At 39.6% G+C, this 16,267-nt stretch overlaps 1 protein-coding gene across 1 annotated transcript; it reads left to right on the top strand.

Moving 5' to 3' along the window:
• The first annotated feature begins 290 nt into the window (after positions 1 to 290).
• Positions 291 to 11,477, top strand: ZPR1 (ZPR1 zinc finger). Its single transcript, XM_031961303.1, has 14 exons — positions 291 to 784; positions 2,881 to 3,042; positions 3,314 to 3,404; positions 3,577 to 3,647; positions 4,167 to 4,253; positions 4,421 to 4,543; positions 4,808 to 4,861; positions 5,049 to 5,115; positions 5,471 to 5,541; positions 6,039 to 6,128; positions 6,687 to 6,797; positions 9,800 to 9,886; positions 10,090 to 10,155; positions 10,847 to 11,477. The coding sequence occupies exons 1-14, from the start codon at positions 593 to 595 to the stop codon at positions 10,979 to 10,981; spliced, it is 1,407 nt and encodes a 468-aa protein (XP_031817163.1). The 5' UTR covers positions 291 to 592; the 3' UTR covers positions 10,982 to 11,477.
• Positions 11,478 to 16,267: the final 4,790 nt, after the last annotated feature.

Below are 16,267 nucleotides of genomic sequence, written 5' to 3'. Positions count from 1 at the left end.
GGAAGGGAGAGAGGTCGGGTCGGTTCGTTTCCAAAGGATGGGCAAGAGAAGGCCAGAGGAGGAGGGGACGATCCCTGAAAGGGAAGCGCCGCTTTAGCTTCTAGAACAGAGACAAACGTCACTGACTAGGGCGCTGCTGAGGACGGGAGATGACGAGGCTGGTTCTCGCTCGGGCGCCCCCCGCCGGGGCTCCGGGGCAAGGGCAGCCTCTGGGAAATCGGGAGGGAAGGAGGACTCTCACTTTCACTCGGAAGGGGTGGTGGGCCGGCACAGTCCAATAGAACCCGGGGAAAGCTGGGTGGGAGGGGAAATGCCGAGATCGCGACGCGCCTGGGCGGAGCTGCCATTAGCCACCTCCCTTCTTTCCCTACCGTCTCTTTACGGCACTTCCGGCAGATGTCTGCATTTTCTCAGGCACTTCCGGCGGAAATGCGTATTTTCTCCCGCCTCTCCCAAAGCGCTTATATTCCAGCGGGCCCTTTAAGACGGGGCGAAAAGCTTCACACGCCGGAAGTTTCTGTGAAAGGGAGGTGTGGCCGCGCCTACGGAGCGGAAGCCGGAAGCGGAGGCGGCCGGGACGAACGTGGTGGCGATGTCGGCTCTCCGGGCGCTGGATCCCGGTGTCACGGCCGGGGTCGGGCCGGGGTCCGCAACAGCCGCCACCTCCGGGCCTCCCGGGGGCCCCGCCCTCACGTCCGGGAATCTGTTCCATCCCATCAGCGCTGAGGACGAGGAGCAGCAGCCTACCGAGATCGAGTCCCTGTGCATGAATTGTTATGGCAACGTAAGGCCGGGGTCTGGGGGCGGCCGGGGGCCCGGGGCCGGGCTCCCTCGCGCGCGCCGGGACTGCCCTCGTGGGCCTGGTGTTGGTAGGAGGGAGCAGCCGTGGGTGCATTTATTAAGCGCTTGCTGCGTGCGCCACGTGCGGTGACAGCTGAGGAAACCAAACCTTCGCGAGTGAACGCCGGATTCTGTCAGCCAAGTTGGAAAGCTTTCGTGGGGGAGGGGACGCCCCCATCAGGGGCGTCTGGAACGGGCTCTTCCTTCCGGAAGCGGCGCTCGGGGGGGGGGGGGGGGGGATTAAGACTCGGGGGGGGGTTCTTTTTGTACAGCAAAATAACGGTTTGGTCATGTCTACTTATTGTGTATCTAAGTTATATTTTAATGTATTTAACATCTACTGGTCATCCTGCCATCTGGGGGAGGGGGTGGGGGGGGTAAAAGGTGAAAAATTGGAACAAGAGGTTTGGCAATTGTTAATGCTGTAAAGTTACACATGCATATAACCTGTAATAAAAGGCTATTAAAAAAAAAAAAAAAGACTCGGGGGTGACGAGTTTGCCTGGCGAGAACTGCGTTTGAGGCAGAATGACGGATTATCATTCTGGAAAGAGGGTCCCGACCCTCAAAATGGCTAACAGAGGAATCTGCATTTTATTGCAGAGTAAAAGGTTTTTGACGTTTTGTGTGAGGTTTTCTTTCAGAATAAAGGTCCTAAACACCAACCTAAAATATGTGGGAGCGCAAAGGAAACAGTTTGGGAACAGGAAGACTTCAGCCAATATAATAGTTTGTAATAACCGGTAATTTTGAAGTAGTTACTGGCTTAACCATTGTTTTGGGATCTGAGACAACGTAATGCGATACGGAAATATTTGTGACTTTTATTGGTGACAGGCACTGGCCATACTAGAATGTTGTGTTGCTTGCTGTCATAATTGAAGGAAATGCTTAATTTCGCATTGGAGGCTTTCTTCCCATTCCGCTTCATGTACCCCCCTGAAATCTATCCGCAATAAAATCCTAGGTACTTTTCTTGGGGGCGGGGGGAGATAACTGGGAACCCTAGTTTAGATTGTAGAGTATTGGAGCTTCTTGGGAAGTGATATGTCGTCCGGAGTGTGGACTGGAGAGATGAGACTTAGACATGAAGGCCAATTCAGAGGACATTTTTACCAGTCTGGAGACCGAACAACTAGGATTTGTAGTGTGGGGGGGGGAAAGGGAAGGATGTGAAGTGCTGTGGAGACGGAATGGAGAAGAGTAACACAACTAGACGGGAGGAATGTGTGTGGTGAGAGAAAAGACTTGAGGATGAAAGATAACTCCCAAACTGGAGGAGTGGGTTTATTGGGAAAGAGAAGGGGTTTGGCTTTTAACATACGGCGTCTGGCAATCAGTTTTGAGGCATCGAGGTGGAGATTCTGGACTGGAGTTGAGGAGAGAGATGAGGGCTGAAAACATGTAGTGGGAGTCATCTGCAGTGGGGCTGTAGTTAAATCCGTGAGAGCCGTTAGATGACTGAGGAGGAATGTTCAGTGAGTGAAGGGGGCCCAGGATAGAAGTTTGGAGACCCATTCTTACATTCCCCCCCTTTTCATTTTATAGGTGTGGAAACGGGTCAGAGATTAGTGTCCTGCCAAGTTAGGGGCAGAGAATCTGAAAAGGACAGGCTGGACAAGCAGGGGAGAGTCTATAGAAGATGTGGTTGTTAATAAGTTCAGATATTGCAGACAGTTCAGGATGCATGAGCAATAAGAAGAAACCATTCGATTTAGCAGAAAAAGGGATTTTGGAGAGAAGTTTCAGACTTTTGGAGTCACAAGCCAGATTGCAAGGGGTTGAAAAGAGACAGATGGGTAGAATTGATCGGAGACGTTTATTTTCCCCCTATGACTTTTGCATGGCTCAAGGGAATGGTAGGGTTTAAATGCTTGTTTTTAAGATGGAGAAGAAACTAGGTATTTTAGAAGACATTGGGGAGTGAGGTGGGAAATGATCCTGAGGACTGCCTCCTGGGGGTCCAGTCTGGAGATATGAGGGATAGGAAATTTTGGGAAGGAGCCTCATTGTTTTTTGTCTGGGGTCTGATCCATCTAGGGAATGACTCGTCTTCTCCTTACCAAGATTCCCTTCTTCAAAGAGATCATCGTGAGCTCTTTCTCCTGTGAACATTGTGGCTGGTCCAACACAGAGATTCAGTCTGCAGGCAGGATCCAGGAACAGGGTGTGCGCTATACCTTGTCTGTCAGGGTTCCTGAGGTAAGATGGGAGGGGAGGGCAGGAGTTCATGTTGAGCATTCTAGAAAGGCCCTTGACGGCATACCCTGCCTATACCAACATCTCAACAGCTAAGTGCCCACTGTATTAAATCATTCCATTCTCTGCTAAATTCTCTTGACTTCTGAAGCTATAAGTTATATTAACTGAAATGAAAACTGTAGGAATCAAGGTTTAGCTCCCTATCTTTGGGTCTGGGGGAAGAGGCAATGTTGCTGTTAGTTACGATCTGTGACCTTATCTTTCTGCTCAGGACATGAACCGAGAGGTGGTAAAAACAGATTGTGCCACAGCAAGGATCCCAGAGTTAGACTTTGAGATTCCTGCTTTCAGCCAAAAAGGAGGTAAGTCTGAGTGCATGGGACTATCCCAAACAAAGGACATATACATCAAATTTTTCTTCGTATATTGTCAGTTCTTTCTGTGTTTGCATTGAAATTTGTTGGTGAATGAATGTTTAGGTAGGCGATGAGATCCAAGATGACTGACATTTCCTCCTTTGATGCTTTTCATCAGCTCTGACCACTGTTGAAGGATTAATTAGTCGTGCCATCTCTGGTTTGGAACAGGATCAACCAGCCCGAAGGGTAAGCTGTGGAGTATCAGATTTCAGTAAACTTGAGGACTAGCTCTTATGTGTCAGTCACAGCTCTGTGATATTTAGTGTCCTGTTCATAAAAACAATCCTGATTCAGTGTTGGAATTGAAACTCATTCAGTGAAGCTTAAATACTACTTCCTCTGAGAAACCCTTGATTTACCTTTCCTTCTACCTCCCCCCCCCTATTGATTTATATCTTCTCTGCATACAAGTTATATACAGAATAGAATGTAAGTTTTTTGAAACTAGAAATTTATTTTTGTCTTTGTAGAATTGATATCTAATATTTGCTGAATTGATTTGATTAGTAGAGCAAGACCCTTTAAAGTCAGTACTTGGCTTGAATTTAAATTTTAATCTCTAGGCTTTCTCTTACTATTTTTTAGCAGTTTTGCTAAATGTTTTTCTTTTGTTGGGCTACTCTTTTGAAAGGTTCTTACCTAAAATGTGTACCTCATGGAGCTAGGTACTGAGACAACAGAGTCTCTTCTCTATATTCATTATAGGCAAAAGGAGAAACCATGGCTGAGAAAATTGATGAGTTTATTGCCAAGTTGAAGCAGCTGAAGCGAGTGGATTCCCCATTCACTTTTGTGAGTAATATTGTTATCCTGAGCAGAAGCTACTAGGATCCTATACTTAATTTTACCCTTGAGAGGCTGGAAAAAAGGGTTCCCCCCCTTTTTTTTCTATAATGATGGATTGTGGAGTCTAAAACATTTTTTTCTTGAACTTACTGTCTTTATTTTCCAAATGATAGATCATTGATGATCCCTCAGGGAACAGCTTTGTGGAGAATCCTTATGCTCCTCGGAAAGATGATGCTCTGGTGATCACACACTACATCAGGACTCCTCAGCAGGGGGACATGCTAGGGCTCAAGGTGAATAGTGAGCTACCTTAAGCTAAGAATTGTTTAGGATACTTGTACTCATTAATACTGTCTAATTATCCTCTACATGTCCTATTTCAAAAGTTGTATGCATTTGATTTTATTTTCTAAGATTTGTTGGGAGGAGGGTGAACGATTAAAGTTAATATAAGACCACAAATAGTGTTCCAAAGCATCTCTGTTAAACATAGAATCTTTTTTCCTTTTTCTAAGTGGATAAAATGTTAATAAAATGTAATTGCATTTCTTTTTCAGATTGAAGAGCCGGAAGAGAAGTCCACTGACCCTGTGGAAGATCTCAGGAATGAAGTGAGTCAAATTGAGCCCCATTGGATGGTGCATAGGAATGGGATCATGAGTGGGCTGGACTGAATCTCCTTAGGCTTTTGCTGGCTTTCTTGGGATGATATAGGTGATTTGGCTTGTTCAGGAATGTCTTTGTTATGAGTATCCTCTGCCTGGGAAACTCACTTTTTGTTTTTACTTCATATTCCAGGTGTTACAATTCAGCACAAATTGCCCCGAGTGCAATGCTCCTGCCACTACCAACATGAAATTAGTGCGTATCTTTTGTGGAGTCATGAGTTCCTCTGTGTGGGAGATGGAAGAACCCACTTAGAGCCCAGAGAAGATGTATCTGAGGAAAAGCATGTGTTGTATTGCAGATCCTGGCCATTGTGTTCAGAAAGGAAATGGAGTCATTGACTCTTTCTCTTGGCTTTTTTTCCTTCTCTGATATCTTATGACCTGATGTGAAATACACTCTGGACAATCAGAACTGCCCAGAGTCTTGCTCTGTGAATTAACTTCTTTAGTAACTTGTCCCAGCATGTGACAATTGACTTTGTCTTTACTATTAGTCTTTTGGAGGATGATCTTACTATATAGAAGGCATATTTCCTTAACCCCCTTTTCCAGAAATCCCCCACTTTAAAGAAGTTATCATCATGGCGACAAATTGTGAGAACTGTGGGCACCGGACTAATGAGGTAGGCTTTGAATTGGACCCCCTGCCCTCGGAGGGGAAAGACTAGATAAATATTTTCTGAAAGTGCTATTTGTATTGTTTCTCTTTTCTAGACCTTTAGCAGAGATGGGGGTGGTTCTTTAAGGGGATAGTTACAGCAAGCTGAATTCAAGGCTGCTTGGTTAGGTCTGAAAGCCTAATATCTTTGATTGATCCTTCTTTCTTAGGGTAAAGGTGATATCTCTTTTTGGGAGTGTATGTGGTCTACTCTTTCAACACCCCTGGTTTTAATTGGTACAGTGTAACAGCCTCTATTTCTAATTAAAATTTCCCTGTTTATCTCTTAGTGTATGCTTGGTCTCTCCTGTTCTTGGGAATTTTGAAAGGAACGGATTGGATTTAGTTCATACCTTTTCTCTAACATGGGCTTCTTTTGGGGAAAATCCTTGATTCACAAGTACCCCCTTTCAATTCTGGTTTGCAAACCCCTTCTCTTTATTGACTGAATTTGGTGTGTAGGTAAAGTCAGGTGGAGCAGTAGAGCCCTTGGGCACCAGGATCACCCTTCAAATCACGGATCCCTCAGACATGACCAGGGATATACTGAAGGTAGGCCTGATCATGACATTGAGTCTTCTTTTTATCTACTTGCTAGTGAAGCTGCTTCAGGAATATTTTCCTTTCCTTAGGGTTGTATGAGCAACCTCTTTCCCTATTTTTGAAGAGGAAAGAACTTTTTTAAAGTATATTATCTTTAGGGTTATGTAGGTAATAAAGGAATTTTAAGAGCCTGGTGAGGGCAGGAATTTTAAGAGCCTGGTGAGGGCAGGAATTTTAAGAGCCTGGTGAGGGCAGAAGTGATCTATAAGCCCATTCATTTAACCTTAAACATAATTTGTAGGCCTTTCCTTTCTACCCTTCTTTAGCAAAATCTGATGGTGTAGATACTGTAATTATGAGAGTATATTTGCTTCTGTATGTCCCTAGACTATTTATTTAGGTCTGTAACCTTTGCCATGGATTGGAAGAAATTGGAATATTTTGAGATTGACCTCAAATTGTTGCTGCTAGGTTATTTGTAGAATGTTTTCATGGTCAACCCAGAGATATTCGGCTTTTCTATCTCTGTTCTTAGTCTAAGATTCCATTTCTTCTCTCATCCTATAGTCTGAGACATGCAGTGTGGAAATACCAGAACTGGAATTTGAGCTAGGCATGGGTGCTCTTGGAGGCAAGTTTACCACCTTGGAAGGACTGCTGAAAGATATTTGTGATCTGGTAAGTCATATAGGCTTTAGCCCAGCACTTGTACTGAGAGAAGCATTGGAGATATTCAGGAATTCCTTTGCTCTTAGCATAATTTGAGATTAGGCCTATACACATGTCCTTCTTGATGGCTTTTGTTTTAATATCAGACATATTTCTACACACACACACACACACACACACACACACTCACACTCTCCTTTTTTTACATTCATCTTAATATCAGTTATTCTCCTCCCTTATCCAAATTGAATCTTTCTTTGTGATAAAGAAAAATAATTAAAATTTATACATTAAGTTATCTGATATAGAAGCTTTCTATGAAAATGTAAATAATACGCTGTCCCAGTAGTCCCCCTACATCTCTGCTGTGTGAGCCTTCTTGCACATATTTATTCTTTTCTCCAAGACCTTTGTTGGTTTTTCATTTTTTTCATTTTCATTGCTATTTGCCATTATTGTGTATATTGTTTTTAGTTTCCTTTTGCTCTAAATTCCTACAGGCACACATTCCATTATGTCAGTTTTTTTTTTTTTTTAAATTTGGCATCTTTTTCTGTTTTTTAAATTTTTGTTATCTTTATTTTTCTGAATTACATATAAAACATGTTAAATATTTAAAAAAATTTTTTTTGAGTTCCAAATTCTCTTCTTTTCCCTTTCATACACATTGAGAAGGAAAGCAATTTGACATAGATGATACATGTGAAGTCATGTATATTAGTCATGTTGCAAAAGAAAGCACAGGGCCTCCAAAAAATCCCCCTGAATCCAAGAAAAATAAAGTAAAAGAAGTATACCTCATTCTGCATTCAGATTCTTGTCAGTTCTTTCTCATGAGGTTGATAGCATTTTTCATTAATAAGTTCTTTGAAATTATCTTGGATAACCTTATTGCTGAGAAGTCATTCACAATTGATAATCATATAATATTTGTGCTACTTTAATATACTGTGTTCTTCTGGTTCTGCTCATTTCAGTTTGTATCATTTCAGGAACCACGTGAACACAAATATAAAACACTTCATAAAATAATGTCATATCTAAATAATTGGGAAAATATCAATTGCTTATGGATAAGTCAAGTGAATATTAATTAAAAATAACAATTCTTGCCAAATTAATTTATTTGTTTTGTGTCATACAAATCAAAGTCGGGGGTATAAGTATCATCTTTCTGCATACCTATATAAACAGTTTAACCTTATTGAATTATGATTTTTTTCATATTTACCTTTCTCTACTTCTTTTGAGGCTTGTATTTGAAAATCAAATTTTTCTATTTCAGCTCTTGTATTTTCATCAGGAGTACTTGAAAGTCCTCTATTTCATTAAATAATAATTTTGTTTTGCTGCGTAGATGATTCTTGGTTGTAGTTCCAGCTCTTTTGCCTTGTGGAATACCATATTCTGAATTCTTTGATCCTTTAGAATGGAAGCTGCTAAATCCTGGTTAAATTCACGATATTTGAATTGTTTCTTTCTGGCTGCTTGTAGTATTTTCTCTTTGGCCTACGAGATCTGGAATTTGGCTAAAATATTCTTGACAGTTTTCATTTTAGGATCTTTTTCAAGAGGATAATTGGTGGATTATTTCAATTTCTTTTTTTCCCCCTTGGTTCTAGGATAATCAGGGCAGTTTTCCTTTGTAATTTTTTGAAACATGTTGTATTTAGGCTCTTTGATTTGATCATAGCTTTCAGGTAGTCTTAACCATTTTTAAGTTATTTGTCCTTGGGGGCAGCTAGGCTGTGCAGTAAACAGAACACCAACCTTGAAGGTCAGGAGGACCTGAATTCAAATCTGGTCTCAGACACTTAACACTTCCTAGCTGTGTGATCCCAGGCAAGTCACTTAATCCCAGTTGCTTCAGAAAAAAAAAAAAAGAAAAAGAAAAAAAAACTTGATCTGTTTTTATAGGTCAGTTGTTTTTCCAATGAGATATTTTACATTTTCTTTCTTTTTTTTCATTCTTTTAATTTTGGTCTTATGCAGTCATTAGTTTCCAGTTGCCCAATTCTAATTTTTAAGGAATTATTTTCTTCAGTGAGTTTTTGTACTACTATTTCCATTTGGCCAGTTCTTTTTAGAGTTCTCTTCAGTAGATTTTTGTGTTTCTTTATAATTTGGCTAATTATATTTTTAAAAAGTATTCTTTTCATCAGTATTTTTTGTGCTTTTATCACTTTTGATTTTCACAATTTTTTTTGCATCACAGTAGTGCTTCTATCTGCCTTGAAATTGATCAAGGGCTCCTACTCTGTTGTGAGTGACCACAAGCACTCATTCTATGCTCTGGAATTGTGACTAGTATCCTTGCTTCCTTCTGGCTGCAAGAGCTGATGTCTTAAAACACCTCTTTGCTCAGAATTTTGACTTAGAATGATGTTTGGGCAATGGAGTCCAATGCCAGCAAAGAATCCCTTGTATTTTTCTGATCCGAAAAATCCGACTCCTTTAGCATCTGTGGGCTGAGAGCTCCCAGAGGTGCTGCTACTGCCTTCAAAGGTGCTGGTATTTTGGTTAAATTCCCCTTATTCTCCCCTATCCCAACCATTTGTCAGCTTTGCTGCTCCAGAATCAATTTGAGCCATTATGATATTGAGTCTGGCCCCCTCTTATTTTATAAATAACTAAACTGAGAGAAACCGAGGTTAAGTGATTTGCTGAGGTCACACAGTCAGAAAGTGTCTGAGGTAGAGTTTGAGCCCAGTCCCTCCTGACTTGAGGCCCATTGTTCCATTCTTTACTCCATTGCCTCCTCTCCTGATTTTTAATGATATTATTTTTTATAATTCAAGTTCTGCAGACTTCTAAAATGAGCTCTTTTTTTATCTAGTATAACAGGACAAAAAAGAATAGGATGGTTAGAGAATGAGTCACTTTTTGGACAATCCTCTCAGTCCTAACCAAACTGCTTCCCGAACAATTTGGGGGCTTGAGAGGACAGCCCAACCTTCATTGCACTATTAGCCTAGAATAACATCCTTTTACTACTATTTCTACTATTACAGGTGACCAGGAACCCCTTCACATTGGGTGACAGCTCCAACCCTGATCGCACAGAAAAGTTGGAGGAATTTAACCAGAAGCTGGATGAGGTAAGGGGCCATATTAAGATCATTCTGTTACATATCTTGATGGGTTGAGAAATGTAAAGGGTCACATGCTGGCTTACCTCAGCAGCATTAGATCCATCTTATTCATTTATAGCAGTGACAATGATTCCAGAAACTACAAGAGAAAAAAATTAATACTTATATTTCTTCTTTTTTTGTTGCTGTTGCCTCTCTGCTGCTGTTAGATTATAGAGGGTAGAATGAAAGCTCATTTTATTCTGGATGATCCAGCAGGAAACAGCTACTTACAGGTATGTTTTGCCTGGCTTTGGCATTAGACTCTTTATGTTCAGCACATGACAAGCCTTTTTCAAGAAATAAAAGGATGAGGCTAATAGTGCAATGCAGTTTGGGCTGTCCTCTTAGAATTAGCTCTCAAAATGAATTGAACTCATTTGGGCGATATTGGAGTAAGCAAGGCACAAAGAATGATTTGTATGGCATTTTCCCATCTGCCTATGACCTTGGAGGGAAGATGTAGTCCATTGATCAACAGCCTTTCACAGATGGCATGCTAATCTTATTCACTCTCAGTAGAGTATGTGAGGATTGAGGAGGACGTAATTTCTGCTATTCAAGGATCTAAGAGAAAAGAATAATTTAAGGTTACTGATATTCCTGTGCATGGTCTGAATTTTATTCTCATCTCACACCTTACTACGTGAACAGAAAAAGTTTTGCCAGTAGAGAGGAAAGAAAATGAAGGGAGTTGGGAGGTTGCCATAGTTGAGCCTCACCTACTTCCTGATATTAAAACTTGGGGCTGGATGATGCCATTCCATCTTTACCCTGAGGCTGCTGATCTCTGGTTAGACTCAACCTAGGAAATGGATTCCTTACACAGCAACTCTTGAATTCCTGGGAGGTGAGGGCTTGGAGGTAGAGGGGAAAAGAGCCTGTTAGAAGAAGTGCCCAGTCACTGATGACTTTTCTGTCTGTCAGAATGTGTATGCCCCTGAGGAGGACCCAGAGATGAAGGTGGAGCGCTACAAACGCACATTTGACCAGAATGAGGAACTGGGGCTCAATGACATGAAGACAGAGGGCTATGAGATGGAACTGGCTTCACGGCGGTAGCAGTGGGCAAAGGGGCAGGTCAGACACCAGAGCTGCCTGTGGCCTCATGGTTATTATTACTATTGTAATAGGTCAGAGGGACGGGGACTGGAGAACAGGAGCTTTCTCTTGGATGGGAAGACCTGGTCTGAGTCCATGAAGGTGTACACACTTTCAAAACAATTCATGATGCAAATGCACGTCTGTTGTGTTACTGACCTTATTTTGGAGGTTTTTATTGGTTTGTTTAGAAAGTTGGGATTGAACTTTGTGGCCAATAACTACCATTTTTTTTCCTTCCCTATTTTTCCTTTTTCTGTAAGAATGGGGATCCAAGGAGCTGCTTCTGGGTCAGATTTAGAGAAATGAAGGAGTTGGGGCACAACCAAGAATTGGCATTCTATAGATATTAATTCTAGTTTTCAAAAATGAGGAGTCATGTTGGGGGTGGAGATAGTAGCATCTTGGTATTGGGCAGAAAAAAAAATTGCCAATAAAATTGATGCTTTTAAAACAACTGTGGTCTTGGTTTTCACCCTCTTTGTCATTTTCATTGTTTAGGCTTTAGTCAGAGTTGGTAGAGTAGTTATCTCAAATTCTGGAGTGTTTTAGTTAATCTGCTCTGAATAGAAACTTGGTCACTTGCTTAGAAGAGGAATGATGTTATTACTGTTACATCGTTCTTCATCCTAAGCAAGTGGCTAAGTTTATAAAGTATCTTATAGTTTATGAAATATTTCAGACATTTATGGAACCTTTGTTTGTCTAGTCCCAAATAATGTAGTAGTAATGGAAGTTAAAATTAGGAGAAAGAATGTTTCCAATCCACGGGCAGATGAAGGTAAAACAAATGTCTGTTCCATTCTCTTATGCCTCCTGTAGAACCTATTTTTAACTCACTTCACAAAGCATTTATTAAGTACTTCTTTTTGGCAAGGTATCCTGAGCTAAGTATTAGCTCTCCTCACCTTTCCCCAGTGCATTTTAGGTCTCTAATAACTCCACTCTTTCTACCTGCCAACATGTCACAGACTTTGACAGATGTGTTGGAAAAGACCTTAGAGGGAAGCAGTGTGACCATACTGTAGTTAACAAGATTTGTCTATGATAACAAGTCTTCTTTGCCTGAAGATATCAGTAAAGTAGAACCTACTGCTTTTTTTTTTTTTTCCATTGTTTTTGTTAAATGACATGATATTAATCTCTCTACAGAATAACTCAATCCTTATTCTAGCATGTAGTCCTCTGGAAAATAGGAGAAAATGCTTCATATAAGAAAAACTACAATGCAGGAATGAATGTATATTTGGGAGAGGAGTTTAACTGCACATTTTTCCATGCCAAAGAAACTATAATAACCATCTGTATGAGTCTGAGAATATCATGAGCCAGGAAGGAGGACCTCCCAGAACGAAAGTGAAATCACTAAAACATACCTGTAGAGTTTTCCTTTTAACTTTACATATGGACAGGAAAAAACAAGAATTTTAGCCCCTGCAAGTAGTCTTCATTAATCTACTGTACACAGCAAATTATTATGCAAATAAAAATTTTGAAAATTTAGACACTGAAGGGATCTAAATATTAACATTTCACCCTAGGAGATAAATAATTTTGTGCTCTTTAAGTTTTGTATAATTGCTTCTACTGTATATTCTCTAGCTGGACTTTGGAACTTTATTGCTAGTTCTCTGCAATCCAGAGCAAAGTTCTCCTTTCATCTTGCAAATCTCCATCATAGGACTCAAACTCATAATTCAAAAATTTTTTCTTAGATTAATGAATACATTTTTAATTAACATACTATCAAAGTCTTTTTTAAGAAATAAAACTACACAACAAAAGATCTGTTTTATTAACGGTAATAAGCAATAATAGGTAATAACAAATTTCAGCTTAGTTAAATTAGGTGTGAGCTTACAATGAACCAGTATGAGTAATCAACCATCCTTCACACCTGCAACTTCCATAAGGAGAGTAAAAGAGTACAAAATGGTTTTAAAAACCTGGTAATTCATTGTACACAAGTTAAACTATAAAAACATCTCCATTGGACACAAGTGAAAAAAGTTTTCAGTATCAAATTTACAAGTTTTCATAAATGAACAGTTGTGCTGATAGAGGGGTGTGATGTGGTATGTGGCCTTACTGCTGTTTTATTTTTTTCTTCCCAAGGTTCCTTGTAGCTTTTAAGTCTATGAGCCTCTCATTCTTGAGACCAAATAGTCCCATTTCTTTATATGACATGATCTTGAAGCCCTTTACCATTATAGTTTTCTGAACTCTCAGTAGTTTTATCAGTGTTCTCCCTAAATTTTTCCTAGAACTGAATAGGGAATTCTGAATATGTTTTGATCCAGGTAGAATAGTGGGATGCTCACTTCCTTAGTCCCAAGTGGTATGTTCTTGATGGACTAAGCATTAAAATTTTTAGTTGCCATTTAACAATTGATTCATGTTGAACATGGCACTTTATAGTTCACTAAAACTTCCAAATTTAAAAAATTTAAACTGATTTAGTTGAATTAGTCATGCAGATTATCTAGCTGAATCCCCTCATTTTATAGATGGGTCCTAGACAAATGAAAAACCTTCTTTTGACTCTTTTCATCTCCCTATCACTCTTCACATTTTTGAAATAGATCCCTGTGCCTCATGTTTCTAATTGTTCACCATCTACTTGCTCTTCAGTGCTTTGTAATTTGTCTTCCACCTTTAATCTACTGAATATCTTCATATGAAGCTTTTTTTTCCTCCTAAAAATGACCAATGTGGAATTTTTGCAATTCCATTTTGCATTTTTGTCTTTATGCAGATTAACTCCTAGATTTCTATATCCACTTTCTGTCTCTCCTTAGAGTTTTAGTCCTTGATGACTGAATTATACCAGTTAGACATTTCAAACTGGATGTTGCAAAGACTTCCTAAATTTAACATGTTTAAAATTGAATTGTCTTTCTCATCACAAACTTTCTCTCTTGCAAACTTAACCTCAATCTTGGGTTTGAAATCCTTTCTTTTATCTCACATTTCCAGTCATTTGCCAGACTTGCCATTTCTATATTCACATCTTGCATTTGACTCCTTTTCTGTAGTCATACAGCCACTATCTTAGCCCAGGCCCTCATCACTTTGCTTGTAGTTATTATATTGGCTTCCTTGTTTTGTTTCTTACAAGTATTCCCTTAATGCTGCTACCTAAATAGTTTTCCTTAAATATAGAGTTGACCATGACTCCCCTACTCAACCAACTTCAGTGTCTTCCTAGTGTCTTAAGGATAGAAATATAAACTCCCCTGTTCAGCTTTTAAAAATTTTTCATTTTTTGACTCTTAACTGTTTTTACAGCCCAATTAGATATCTCTCCTCCCCTCCCCCCCCTTCTATATTTTGTGAAAAAATCAAACTGTCTACTCTGTTTCTTACACATGACTTGAAACTCTTCCATGCCTTGATCCTGGTCATCCCCCATGGTCTCTCTTCTTTTAAGATCCTCCTGTTTAGGCACTTATCTTCAAATGCAATTTTTCCCGATTCCTCTAACTGCTAATGTCTTCCTTCTCAAAGTGCCTTAATTCTACTATTTTGTATGTATTTGTACTTAGTAACTTTATATTTATGCTGTATGTATACATACATAAGTATTTGTATATGCTGTATGTATACATACATAAGTATTTGTATATGTACTTGTTTCCCCCATTAGAATGTAATTCATTGTGAGTAAGGGTTATTTCTTTGAACTCACATCCCTAGTGCCTAAAACAGTAAAGACATAATACATATTTGATGAATTCCCCATTCTCCTTGATCTGTTTTGCCACTATTTATACTGTTGACTAGTTACTTTTTCTGTATGCTCCATTCTTGGTTTCAGAGCTTACATCTCTAAGTTGTTGTTGGTCTTTTTCCACTGGCTAATAATCTTGGGAACTAGGTGGTGTGGCTGTTGGAGCTGAATTCAGATCCTACTCAAATACTTAGCTGTGTACCCTGGACAAGTCAATCTCAGCCTCAGTTTTCTCATATGTAAAGTGGTAACAATAATAGCACCTGTCTCCCAGAGTTGCTGTAAGGATAAAATATTTGTAAAGAGTTTTGTAAATCTTAAAGAGCCAAATAAATGCTACTTATGATGATGATGATGATGATGATGCCCTTTACCCCTTACTGTAGGTGTCCCCCAAGGGTCTATTTTTGGCTCTCTTCTTAGCTTCACATTGCCATGCTTCACATGGCAATCATGTTCACTTCCAGGACTTCAGCCATGTCATATCCATTCAGCTGATTTTTAAAAAATCATTTTGAAAATTATGAATTTAAGCACCAAATAAAATGGGCATTTGTATACACATAGTAGATTAGGAAAGAGATTTGTAAATGAAACAGCATATCTATTATGTATAACTTTTAAAATAAAATAAATTGAATATGTAACTTTCAAAGCTGTCTTGTTTGTGATTTCCCCCCTCCCCCCACCCAGATTTTCCTACTCTTCTGTATTTTTAATGGGCTACCTTATCCCTGACTCCTCTATTTCCCCCAAATTGAAAAAAAAAAACAGAAGCTGAAAACAAATTTTTTTTTTTAACAAATTGCATGATCAATTAAAACAAGTTCCCATTTTAATAACGTCCAAAAAAGTATGTCTTTTTCTGCAACTTGAGTTCATTATCTTTGGCAAGAAATGGGCAGCAAGCTTTTTATCATCAGTCCTCCAGAATTGATCATTGCATTAAATAGCATTCTTTAAGTCTTTCAAACTGGCTTTTCTTCATAATATGTACATTGTTCTCCAGGTTTGACTCACTTTATTCTACATGAGTTCACAGAGTCTTCAGAAGTTTCTCTGAAACCATGCCTTTCATCATTTCTAAGGCACAATATTCCATTCTATTTCTGTATCATAATTTGACCTTTTCCTTTGAACTCTTTGGAGTAAAGACCTAGTAATGGTATTGATGAGAGCCAGAGTGGTGAGTGTGGTGGGCAGAGAGAAACTGAAGAATTGATAAAAATTATTCCCTGGGGCAGGCAAAAAGAAGGCTCTGATAATAAAGATCAGTTTGGTTTGGTGGTGGTAATTCAGTCCAAGTTAAATCCCTGAGGTTAAATTTTCCCTATAAAACAACTTATGGCCTGAATGGAACAGGTATTGGATGAAGTTTTCTCAAGTTTATGAGACTAGGCTTAAGTCACATGATCCCTATGCCCAGTTGAGCCTTGGGTTTCAGGAAGTCACATGATCCCTAGTCCCAGCCTTGAACTCTGGGATGCAGGAAATTTAGTGATGTCACCACAGGAAGC

Source organism: Sarcophilus harrisii, chromosome 3 (genome assembly GCF_902635505.1).
Source record: "Sarcophilus harrisii chromosome 3, mSarHar1.11, whole genome shotgun sequence".
Classification (NCBI taxonomy): domain Eukaryota; kingdom Metazoa; phylum Chordata; class Mammalia; order Dasyuromorphia; family Dasyuridae; genus Sarcophilus; species Sarcophilus harrisii.
Note: the sequence above shows the minus strand (reverse complement) of the source record. Positions and strands in the feature narration are given on the sequence as shown.

Bases quoted from the DNA above. Each gene is read 5' to 3' on its own strand.
- ZPR1 (XM_031961303.1), top strand. From the start codon at position 593: ATGTCGGCTCTCCGGGCGCTGGATCCCGGTGTCACGGCCGGGGTCGGG. The intron at 6,129-6,686 runs GTAGGCCTGATC...CTCATCCTATAG, and splicing joins TGACCAGGGATATACTGAAG to TCTGAGACATGCAGTGTGGA. The intron at 10,156-10,846 runs GTATGTTTTGCC...TCTGTCTGTCAG, and splicing joins CAGGAAACAGCTACTTACAG to AATGTGTATGCCCCTGAGGA.